At 39.8% G+C, this 13,179-nt stretch overlaps 1 protein-coding gene across 5 annotated transcripts in view; it reads right to left on the reverse strand.

The window, feature by feature from the left end:
* Xkr9 (XK related 9) overlaps nucleotides 1-8,246 on the reverse strand; it is a 41,804-nt gene extending 33,558 nt beyond the window's left edge. The window contains exons 1-3 of one of the 5 annotated variants that reach the window (XM_029533379.1): nucleotides 8,152-8,237; nucleotides 6,972-7,029; nucleotides 4,207-4,843 (exon numbers count right to left, since the gene is read on the reverse strand). In XM_029533379.1, coding sequence (XP_029389239.1) covers nucleotides 4,207-4,478 — 272 coding nt within the window. In that variant the 5' untranslated portion in view covers nucleotides 4,479-4,843; nucleotides 6,972-7,029; nucleotides 8,152-8,237. Of the gene's footprint in view, nucleotides 1-4,206; nucleotides 4,844-6,971; nucleotides 7,030-7,884; nucleotides 7,975-8,151 lie in introns of those variants that run through there. The other 4 variants (XM_029533380.1, XM_029533381.1, XM_021222422.1 and 1 more) reach the window with 4 other exon arrangements.
* Between the last annotated feature and the right edge of the window lie 4,933 nt (nucleotides 8,247-13,179).

A 13,179-nucleotide genomic window follows, 5' to 3' on the forward strand; every position in this document is an offset into this window, starting at 1 on the left:
CCCTCCCCCTCCCCCTCCCTCTCCCTCTCCCTCTCCCTCTCTCTCTCTTTCCTGCTGCCTTTGGGCATGTAGAACTCTCAGCTATCAGATCAGCCTGTGTGCTGCCATGTTTGCCACCATGAAGATAATAGACTAAACCTCTGAAATTGTAAGCAAACCCCAGTTAAATGCTTTTGTTTATAACAGTTGTCATGATCTTGGTGTCTCTTCACAAAAATAGAACACTAGATAAGACACCAACAAAGTACAGGACATAGAAAAGAGTCTTGAGTGTTGAAGACAAGTTAAAGGATACCGAGAGCTCAATCAAAGAGATCTAAATGGTAATCTTAAAAAAAAAAAAAAAAAGGCAGGCTCAAAACATCCAGGAAATCTAGAACACTGTGAAAAAAAAATCTATGAAAAAAGGGGGTGGGGGGACAAAGTAAGGAAAAGAATCCCATCAAAAGAAACAATTTTAACAAGATCATAGAAGAACATTTCCCCAAACAAAACAAGGAAATGCTTATTAAGGTACAAGATGTACACAGAGCACCAAATAGGACCAGAAAAGACATTTCCCATGACACATAATAATTAAAACACTAAATGTACAGAACAACAACAACGAAAAGGAGATTAAAACCTCTAAGGGAAAAAGAACAAATAATGTATAAAGGCAGAACAATTAGAATAACCCCTGGCTTCTCAATAGAAACTCTAAAAGCCAGAGGGCTGTGGAACAGTGGACTGTGCCAGGAAACTTGGTAAGGTTGAGCGGGTTCAGAGAACTCCCCGCCAGAAACCCAGGCACCCACTTGAGATGGTAGGCATCTCCCTGCTCCCTACCAGATTCCTGGCCCAGAACATATGACCCCACTACCCATGTTGGTCACTTAGCCCAGAGCAGAGTTCTCCACTTTAATAATATTATCTAGAGGCCTGAGGGTTTCTCCAATTAGCTTTCCTTCCCTGACATTCCTTCCTGTAAAAGTCCACCCTGAGAAAGTGTTATACACCCATTTTCCATGATGAGGAGTCAATAAATGGTATGGATAAACATGAATTGTCTCTTTCATCAAGAACTACCATGGGAAGCATGGAGAAGGCCTTCGCCTACAGAACCATAGCCTAAGTCTCCTGTAGAAGGCCCTTCTACACTCCCAGACAACCACTGCTAAGCTAAGGACTTTTATCAATGAGTTAAACTGCAGTTCCCCTCCGCCTGGCCTGGGGCTCATCCTTAACCCACTGGTCCACTCCATTCCCAGCTCTGTGAGACTCAGTGACATCTAGATATCCAGGAGTTTGGGGCAGAGTCCCATGGACTCCCAGCCATTTGTTCCCAAATCCATGCCGTTTCCAGTGGCAGCTGGACTCCTAGGAGCTTGGGAACCTCAGTTTAGGCCTCCCATATCCTCGGCTGTGATTCCCCACCCACCGAGTGGTGTATTGATGCTTCCCTAAAGCCCAGCACCCAGTGTCAGAGAAGGAAGGGCCTGTAAAGATTTTCTACAAATTCTAAGAGACCTCAGATATCAATCAAGACTATTATACCCACCAAAACTAGCAATCACAATTGACAGAGAAAGAAAAGCATTCCACAATAAAACCATATTTAAGCACTATCTATCTTCCAATCCAGTTCTATGGAAGGCACTAAAAGGAAAACTTTATCCTGATGAGGATAACAAGAGAATTGACAAACGCCAGGACAGAAATAAAAGCAGGGAGAAAGAAACACATGCCACAACAAGAAAAGGGTAGGAACCAATAAACACTAATAATTCCTCAAACAAAAAACACAGATAAATAGATTGGATTTGAAAACAGGATTTATCCTTCTGCTACAGACAAGATATACACCTCAACATCAAGGATAGACATCACCTCAGGGTAGGCATAGTCATTTTAATAGACAAAACAGACTTCAAACAAAATTAATCACAAGAGATAGGGAAGGACACTACATACTCATAAACAGAAAAATTCCCCTAGAGGATAATGTGGTTATAAACATGCATGCATCAAACATGGGGTACCAAAGTTGCTAAAAGAAACTACTATAGCTTTAATCACATATGGACCTTCATGTGCTGATAGTGGAAAACAGCAGTACCCCATTCTCACCGACAGGAAGGTCGTTCAGACATCACTAAACAGAAAAATGCTGGCGATAGCTGACATCATAAATCAAATAACCCTAACAGATATTACAGAACATTTCACCCAGACACAAAAGAACATATCTTCTTTTCAGCACCTCATGGAACTTTCTTCAAATTGAAAACATCAAAAAGATTGTCCACTGTGAGATTCATCCAAGAGACACAGGGATAGTCAGCATACCTAAATCAATTAACATAATCCATTACAGAAACAGACTGAAAGGTAAATAATATGATTATTTCACTAGATGCAGAAAGGGCCTTTGACAAAAAAAAAAAAAAAAAACACCTTCATGATACAACAATAACAAAAGCAACAACAACAAAAACCTAAAAACTCTCTCAGGAAATTTTTTACAGCTGATAAACACTTTCAGCAAAGTAGCTGGATATAGAGTTAATACATAAAACTCAGTAGCCTTACTATATACAAATGTCAAAAAAAAAAAAAAAACAGAGAAAGAAATCTGTGAAGCAGTAAATTACAATAAAGCTCTAAAACCATATATATATATATATATATATATATATATATATATATATATATATACACCTTGGTATGACATTAAGGAAACAAGCAAAAGACTTGTATAATAGAAACTTTAGGACACTGAAGAAAGAAATTGAAGAAGGCATCACAGTATAGAAAGGTCTCCCATGTTCATGGATTAGTAGGATTAATATTGTGAAAACGACCATTCTACCAAATGCACTCTACAGATTCAACACAATCCCCATCAGAATTATAGACAACTCTTCACAGAAATTAAACCAGTTTTGGCTTTATATGGAAACACACACACACTCATAAAGACAGCTAGGACAATCCTGAATAATAAAATGTCTGCAGGTATCACTATCCAAGATTTCAAGTTGTAGTACAGAGCTACAAGTAATAAAAACAACACTGTATTGGGGTAAAAACAGACATATTGATCAATAGAATCAAATTGAAGACCCAGGTACAAATCCACAGACCTATGATTTTTGACAAAGAAGCCAAAAAGCACACTGAAGGAAAAGCAGCATCTTTGGATGACAGATGGTGCTGGTCAGAGTGGAAGGCTGTATGTGAAAGAGTGCAAAGAGATCCACGGTTGTCATTCTGCACAAAACTCAACTCCAAATGGACCAAGAACCCAACCCCCAGACCATGGTACTCTGAATCTCAGAGAAAAGAACGTGGGGCACAGTCTTGAACTCATTTGCACAGGGAAGGTCTTTCTGAGCAGGACACAACACAAGCACTAAGACCAACAACTAATAAATGGGACCTCATGATGCTAGAACTCTGCATGGCAAATAGTGGACACCATCTTTCAGACAAAGTAGCAGGCTACAGAAAGGGAAAAGGTCTTTACAAATTATGCACACCTGATAGAGGGTTAAAAAATAAATTGTATAAAAAACCAAAAGCCAACCCTCAAGAAAACAAATAACCAAAGTTAGAAATAAGGAAGAGAAGTAACCAGAGAGCTCTCAAAGATGAAACACAAATGGCTGAGAAGCACTTAATGACATGGTGAGTATTCTTAACCATCAAGGAAACGTAAGATAAAAATACTCGGAGGTTTCACTTTTCACCAGTCAGAATGGCCGATATCAGTAAAACAAATGACTGCACATGCTGCCAAGGATGTGGGAAAAGAGAATTCCTTCTCCATTGCCAGAGGGAGTGCAAACGTATATGCCATTATGGAAACCAGTGGTGTGGTGGTTCCTCCGGAAGCTGGGCATAAGTCTACCTAAAGATCTGCTATACAACTCTTGGGCATATACCCAAAGAATGCTTCATCCCACATCAGAGATATTTAACCCTGTCATTCAAACCACTACTGAGAGGATGGGGGATAGGGTGTAGTGATGTAGCCCTGTCAATGAATCGAGAAAAGGTCTTTGACTTTAGCAATGATTTACATTAAAACTAATGCTTGAGAAACGATTATTATGTGCACTTCTTGCGAACAAGGAACATTTCATGCTTGACTGTCTAAATTTAAAAACAGACTGTCTTCTGCTTGGATGAAATGGTGGTGCTGGGGATCTGACGTGCACTCACCTTGTGAAAACTCCTCCTTGCAAGCAGTGAAGTAGAAGAAAATAGTGTTCATTTTCTTGTCCTGCTTTCTCTAAGTCAGCCTTCAACCATGAGTAGCTAAAACAATGGACTATGAGTGTTCCACAAAGCACAAAGCTCAAGGTTAAAACACCAAAAACATATTGTCCATCATGGAAGTACCTAACAGAAAGGACGATGTCCGCAACTAAATCAGTTACGTAGATTATAATGCCCAAAACTGACATCATAAAATTGCACTTGGTATATTTCATTATGAATGACTGTGGCTCTTGCCTAGTTACTGTTTTTCAGATACAAAAATAGGGGAAAATGCCACAATGGATACTAGTGTATCTTTTGGGTTAGTGTTGAATTGTAATTTATACACTGAGTCTAACTAGTAAAAGGAAGATGGAGATATAGTCCAGTGACAGTGTTTATCTAACATTCATACATTCCTATATCCAGTACCTAGTACCAAAAATAAATAAATAAATATTATGAAATTGGAACACTAAAACAAAAGTGAATAACTTTAACTTCCTTAAAAGAAAAATCTCTACTCCAGATCAAATGGTTCAAGAAGGCCTTGCTGCATCTTCTCCTCTGCTGTGATCTTCATTGCAGATAACGATGTCTAAAACAGAGAAAAACCATGCCGTTAACTCTTAAATATAAAGCCTGGCCCACGATGTTATCAAGATCCTGTGTTTCTAAATATAATATCTCACTAAATATACTTCTTATATTTGGAAAAGTCAAGTCTCAAAAATATAATCATTGTTGATAATGTCATCTCAAACTCAAGTGCTCACCATTTAAATTTAAAACTATGTCTTCTCATGGGATATTTATGACAGGACCATCTCTACTGCCCAAAAAATGGCATGCAAACATCCTAAAAGTTACTTGATTCCAAATCACACTACAGAGCCAAAGTAGCAGACGCAGCACACCCCTGGCACAAAACCATACATGTACACCAATGGGTCAGATTAGAGACCAGAAAGAAGCCCATGCAGACACAGCAGCTGGATCCTTCACAAGTCCCAAAGCGTGCATGAGGGAAAAGACAGCCTGTTTGAACCATGGTGCTGGAGCTCTGGATATCCACACATGGAAGAATGAAATTAGATTCCTATGTCTCACCTACAAAAATCAGTTCAAAATTAATCACAGACCTTAATGTAAAGCTTGAAACTTTAAAATAAATAGAACTTAGGAGGAAAAACTGAAAATACAGGCACAGGCAAGAACTCTGTAAAAGGATTCTGACAACTCAGGAAATAATAGCAAGAATCGACAAATAGCCATTCAATTGTCACCTAGATTATACACACACACACACACACACACACACACACACACACTTCTAAACACTGAAACAACAACAAATTTTCTAACTAATGAACAAGTGAATTGAACAGCTAGCTCTCAAAACTAACAAATAAAACTAGTCAATAAACATTTTAAATATGTTTATTTATGGAAACATTAAAAAACATTCAGTAAAACTGTATTGACCAGCTAGAGAGAGAATTCAGCCAGGAAGAACATGTATAGGTGCTCTGGTAGAAGATCTGAGTTTGATTCCAGTACCCACCAGTTCTCAACACTCATGTCAGACAACTGGCAACAGCTTGTCAACTTCAGTTCCAGGGGATATCATATTCTTATTTCATGGCATATATTCTGATTTGTGCAAGCATCACACACACACACACACACACACACACACACACACACACATAATTAAAAATAAAGAATAGATCTGAAATAACTAGCTAACTACACTAAGAGTCCATCTCACTCAATCTGAACATTAAATCATCAGGCTGTGGCATGAAAGAGCCCTTTATGTACTATGACTGTGGATATACATTTTTGTAGTCACTACAGTATGGAAGTTCCTCATCTAGGTATCAGCATAGATGTTTACCAATGAGTGAATGGGAAGAGAAGGTGTGCTATAACTATTCACAAGAAAATGAGTGAAGTTGCAGATTATCATGTTAAATTAAAGCATCCTCAGAAAGACAAACATTGCACATTTTCTCCCATGTGCAGAATCCAGACTTTAAAGTGATACTCAAGAAAGGGACAATTGGAAAGACGAGGCAGAAAAAGGAAGTGTTCGTGGGAGTGAATTAGATTGACATATATGATATGCATGCATAAGAACAGCACTAATGTTTTCTGTAAATTAGAGACAACTATTTCTAATCTCATGAGGTCATTTTTATTCCCACATGTACATATCTGAAATAAATAGACAGGAAGACAGGGTATCTGTCTGATGAGATATTTTAATTCTTCCTATTTTTATATATAATCCCCTCTTAGGTATCATTTCTTTATAGCAAATATAATAAATATAATAAATTAATAATATGTGATACATAATATAATACATATAAGACTATTAAAAGGTATCAAGCCGGGCGTGGTGGCACACGCCTTTAATCCTAGCACTTGAGAGGCAGAGGCAGGCGGATTTCTGAGTTCGAGGCCAACCTGGTCTACAGAGTGAGTTCCAGAACAGCCAGGGCTACACAGAGAAACCCTGTCTCGGAAAACCAAAAAAAAAAAAAAAAAAAAAAAAAATAAGTATCAAAATACACTTAACAGAATAATAGTTATATAAATTCATATTATCCATTTTCCTAGAAATTGCACGCAGGATTCCAACCTAGGGTTATGCTTATAAATAGGCAGAGAGATATGTACTCTTGTATAATCAAAAAAAAAAAAAAATGGAAAGTTACCTAGATGAGAGGCCTGGTTCAAGTACTGTGACACTTGTTTGTAGTCAAATGATGCAATCTTAAAAAAGAACAGTAACTTCATTTGAGATATTAGAATAGAGAATGTAGCCAAGAAACCGCCATCTATAATTGGAGGAGAGCGAGCATCTCCAGAAAACTCCCTCGCCAGCACCTTGACCCTGGACTTCGTTCTCTAAAGCTGTTATCAAGTGAACTGTAATCTGACGAGTCTGTGGTGTTCTACCTGTGAACCGCAGGAGCTGGCACGCTGTTCTCTACGAAGAACACGCAGTCTCTAAAAGCCCGGGAGGGAAGGATTGCAAAACACGCACACATGCAAACCACTGCCTACTGTTCTATGTCCTTTTCCCGCTTCTAAGCATTTTGTTTAAGAGTCTACAGAATAATCCTGGACGACATTTTTCTCTGCCTATGAAACATGAGTAAAAATCTTTAATTCATTTTCCAGACTCTTCCAGGAAAGCTATAATCAGGTGATTTCAAAGTATTCAAATCAAAATACAATAGTTGAGCTGAAATTTCACACAGAACTTTTAATATAAGTAGCTTTCTCAAGGTTATAGGCTATTATACCCAAGGAGTCTATGTATATACTTATCAATCCATCCATAAAGAAAACTCCCTTTGCCTGACTTGATTAAGTAAAACTCCAGCAGTTTTTCATTAACATTTCACTAGGTAGAGTCATTTCTAAGAAACAGAAACTATATTATTACCAGAACATTTGACTTAATAGATTAACATAACAATACCCATATTCTTGATTTGGTCAAATAGAACACAATTCCAACAGGAAGTAAGTCTACACAATAAACAATGTAGCCAGCATACAGATACCACACAACTCTCTGAACAATTACACAGTTTTATAACTTGTATTACACATCTTTACCTCTACAGTTGATCACTGTTCCAATACCACCCGAGTAAAAATAATGCCGCTTACAAAATGTGGCTTCTACTCACAGACTTATAAAGACAGTTCAATGTATTTCACTGAGAGTACAACACAGCTGTATGGCTAGCTGGCTGCCAGCCAAAATATATAATCTTTGCCCTAGTACATGATCGTTCTTCAATAAAGCAGATATTTAAAAGAAATTAAAACTGGGAAAGTTTCACTTAATCAACCAAACAATACATGTTAAACTAGACTTACTTGTGACAAATATAAAAGCCTTCTTTAACTCAATGTCCCTTCTTGGAAATCTTCAGCTTATGAGTTTTATTTCTTCACTGTCTAACTCTAGGATCAGATACTAAAGTGAAACCAAAGTCACCTGTTAGTCACATGTGCCACTCTATCTGTTGATAGGAGTCTGTATAACTCGATGACAGTGCACATTTTATAACCCTCACTGAGGAGACAAAGCATGCTTCCTTCTTTATGGTTAGACGCCAACATTTAACATATTTACCATAATAGTTAAGGAATATAACTTGAGGAAATGTATCCTAATCATAACAGCTTCAAAACAAAATAAAATAAAATAAAATAAAATAAAATAAAATAAAATAAAAAAATGAAATGAAATGAAATGCCTGGAAGCAAACCTGACCAAGGAACTAAAACTGAATGAATTCTACAAAGACATGAAGACAGTGGAAGATGGACAGACAGATTCATGCTCACAGATAGGAACATCTAATTTTGAAAATGGCTATATTAACCAAATATTATCTACAAATTCAATGTATTCCCATCCAAGTCCCAATGGCCTCTTCACAGAATTAGGTAAAAGTCCTAAAATTCACATCAAATCCCAAAGGGCAACATATAGTTAAAGCAAAAAGAATAATACTAGAAGTATCACAAAATCCGATCTCAAATTATATCAGAGGCATAATAGTAACACACACACACAGTGTGGTGTGAGCACAAAAATAGGCATGCAGACCAATGATTGAGTAGAAACGTCAAAATAAACCTACTGTTGCAGCATAACTTTGTAGGAGGAGGAGCTGATATGTCAGTAAAGATGGCAGAAGTCAATCGCTGGGCAAAGACATAGAGGTGGTCCTAGGAGGAAGAAGAGGAGATGAGATAGAATAGAAAAAGGGTTTTTGGGCCAGGCTTTGGAGGGAGAAGCACAGACGCCATGTTGGCCTGGGGGCGTTGGATCCGATGATGGCCTCCACCACAGATGAATTCTAATATGAAATAGCTGATGAGTTTAAAGCTGTAGATTCTGACTGGGTCCAGCAGGTTGTGTCATTTGACTGATTTTAAATATTAGGATTGTCTGGTGTTTCCTATCCACAACAATTCAGGTGAGCAAGAGAGATGATGCGGTGTGGCAGTCATTGGCGGTCCGCAGAGCCTGCTACGGGGGTGGAAGATCAGTGTATAGCGATCATTTCCCGGCATTTATGGGAAAAGCGTTAGCGAGCCATGGGGGCTGAATAGTCTGGCCACTGCTGATGTGAGAGCCTAGCCAGAGCAAGCATGTTTTTTAAATTTGCACATAACATAACTTGGAGAAAAGACAGTCTCTTTAACAATGGTGCTGAGCCAGGCATTGGTGGTACAAGGCCTCTAATCCCAGCACTCAGGAGGCAGAGGCAAGCAGATCTCTGAATTCCAGGCCAGCCTGGTCCACAGAGTGAGGTGCAGGACAGCCAGAGCTACACAGAGAAACCCTGTCTTGGGGGGAAAAAATGGTGCTGAGAAAATTGGTTCTCCACAAGTAGATGGATGAAACTCTTAAGTCATCAACGCTGGAACTCTGAGACAAGCAGCTGAGGTGCCTATTTGACCTAGTCCCCCTCAGTCCCAATCAATTACAGGCTATGGCTAGCATATCCTGCTCTCTACCCTGAACATTCCAGGCCAGGGACTGGGCTGCCCTTCCCCCAGAGGCTCTTTCACACACACACACACACACACACACACACACACACACACACACACACACAAATCCAGCCATTTTGGTTACCTGCCCACTTTTGTACTTTTGACTTTCTGACTGTTGCTGCTGGTTCTCCTCTCTTCCCTCTCCCTCCCCTCCCCTCCCCCTCCCTTCCCCCTCTCCCCACATGGCCCAGCTCAGCCTGATCGTGTCCATTCTGGTCTTCCTGTGGTTATGCTCTGTAATGAACTTTCTCCTCTACCAGACCTAGCAACGGCCATGTCCTTTCCTTTCCTTCTTATTTCTTTTCATTCAAAAGCTAGACCCATATTTTTCACTCTGCACAAAAGTTAATTAAAAGTAGATTAAAGATCTTAATATAAGACTTGAAACCTTTAAACTGCTAGAGGAAATCATATATAATACACTAATACACTTCCAAGATTTAAGCAGAGGTAAGGATTTTCTGAACTGAACTACATGAGAAATAAATCCAAGAATTGACAAATTAGGTTCCATGACTCTAAGGTTCCTCTGCACAGCAAAGGAAATAATCACCAAATTAAAGAATACTGAGTAGGGAAGAAGAACATCTACCAACTACACATCACACACACACACACACACACACACACACACACACACGCACGCACGCACACCAAATCATGCAATCATCTAACGTGCTAATGAATTTAACAGAAACTTCTCAAGAGAAAAAAATGCAAATGGCTAATAAACATTTCAAACATGTTTAACAGTCTTAGTTACCATGGAAATACAAATTAAAATTTGTAAGATTTCACTTCAGTCCAGTCAGAAATGGTCACACCAAGAAAACAAGTAACAACAAATGCTGGGGAAGATGTGAGGAAAGGTGGTCTCTTATTTGTTCCTAGTGGATATATGAAGTTGTCCAGCCACAATGGAAATCAGTAGAGGAGCTCCTCAAAAACTGAAAATAAAACTACCATATGTCTCAAGAATGCAACTGTCACGTATGTAAACTGAAGGAATCTAAGTCCACACTCCACAGACATATTTGCATATTTTTATTAGTTACAGTATTATTATATTGCTGCCCTAAGACATCATGGCCAAGACAACTTATAAGAGAAGGTACTTAACTGGGCTTACAGTTTCAGAAGGTTAGAGTATATGATGGCAGAGTAAAGGCATGGCAGCAGGAGCAGCAGCGAAGAGTTCGCATCTCAGTCCACAAACAGGAGGCAGAGAAACCGAGAATGATGTGAGTCCTTGGACCTTCAAAGTCCAACCCCAGTGACACACCTACCCCAACAAGGCCACGCCTTCTCACCCTTCACAAACAGTTCCACCAACCAGGGGCCAGGTACTGAAATATACAAGTCTATGAAGGCAGTTCTCATTCAAATCACCACATTCTACCTCCTGAACCTCATACGCTCCTACCATATCTCAATGCAAAATGTATTTGGGCCAACATGAAAAACCCCCATAGTCTTTCATAGTCTCAAATACTGCTTAAAAGTCAAAATCCAAAGTCCAACATCTCTTCTGAGACTCTGTTAGGTCAAAAAGCAAATTACATACAGATTAAAATACACATTACTATACAAAAAGGGAGGGGCTGGGGCACAGTGAGGAGGTACTGGATCAAAGGAAGACCAAAACCTAGCAGGGAACACCCCCAAGTCCTGTAGCAGTCTGTCTGATGTCCAGGGGCTTAGATCACTGTTTCTCCAGCTTTGTTACTAGCAATATTTTCTCTCTTGGGCTGGTTCCACTCCCTGGATCCAGCTGCTTTGGCAGCTGTCTTGTGACTCGGGCATCTTCACCATCTTGAGGATGAATTGAGGATCAAAGGCTGCACTCAATTGCCTTTCAGACCCTCCGTGTTACTAGCTTGGCCTCTGCATCTCTCTGAAAACATGGAGGAAGATTCCATGACCCCTTCACGAGTATATCCTTCAAGACTCTAACAGCAACTTCACTTGGCTGACACTGCCAAGGTTGGCTGCCAAACTGGGAGAACCCTTGCTCCCCTTGAATCGAGTTTGCAGCAACTTTGGTCTGTTGTTGCTTTTTAGGAGAAGAAAATCCCTTAGGCCGTTTCCTTTCACAAATGAGTCTTAGCTGGGTCTTCTTGCCCTGAGGGGACCCTCCCTTTCTTCTAATAGGGATCAGGCCTCTCCTTAATCTTATCTCTTTTAGCACAAACCTTGGGTCCAACCTTGAATTGAAGTGCTCATTTTCTCTTCAAACTGTATATTTTGTGTGGTTTTTGCCTTGCTTTCTTTTTGCATTGTAGACCTACTGTGATGGTTTGCATATGCTTGGCCCAAGGAGTGGCGATATTAGAGGGTGTGGTACTGTTGGAGTAGGTGTGGCCTTGTTGGAGTAGGTATGGCCTTGTTGGAGTAGATGTGCCACTGGGTTTGGTCTTTAAGATCCTCCTCCTACTTGCCTGGAAGTCAGTATTCTGCTAGCAGCCTTCAGATGAAAATGTAGGACTCTCAACTCCTCCTGTCCCATGCCTGCCTGGATGCTGCCATGTTCCTACCTTGATAATAACGGACTGAACATCTGAACATGTAAGCCAGCCCCAATTAAATGCCATCCTGATAAGGCTTACCTTCATCATTGTGTCTGTTCACAGCAGTAAAGCCCTAAGCCGTTGGAGTGACTACAAATAACCAAGTGGGAGAACCAATATTTGGATCTCTTGAAATCTCTTCCACCGAGGAAATTCGCCCACTATTCAATTTAGCTTCATTCTTAGGAAGGGGGCAGAAATCAGCCAGATTCTTTGCCAAAAAATCACTAAAATTGATAGCCCAGTTTCCAATATTACTCCCTTCCCATTTTAAGCTAGAGCTCCATGTTTAATCCTCACCACTGTCTTCTAAACTCCTACCAAGTTGCCCACTAAGCTCTGCTTACAGCATTCATCCAGTTTTCTATACCAACGTCCCATAGCACTCCACAGTCCTCTGAAAGAACAACATAGACAGGTTCGTCGGACAAGGAGCTTACTTTCAGTATCAACTCTTACATAAGTTACATTTCTATTGCTATGATAAAACACCAGGACCAAAGCAACTTACAAAATGTTTATTTGAGTTACAATTCCAGGGGTTTAGAGCCCATGATGGTGGCCTGAAAGCATGGTGGCAGGTGGCCGGGGCAGCAGCTGAGAACTTACATCTCAGTACACAAGGAAGAGGCGGAATGGGAGCTCACAACTCAACATGCAAGGAAGAGGCAGAATGGGAGCTCACAACTCAACACACAAGGAAGAGGCAGAATGGGAGCTCACAACTCAGCACACAAGGAAGAGGCGGAATGGGAGCTCACAACTC

This window comes from Mus pahari, chromosome 22, assembly GCF_900095145.1.
Source record: "Mus pahari chromosome 22, PAHARI_EIJ_v1.1, whole genome shotgun sequence".
Lineage (NCBI taxonomy): Eukaryota > Metazoa > Chordata > Mammalia > Rodentia > Muridae > Mus > Mus pahari.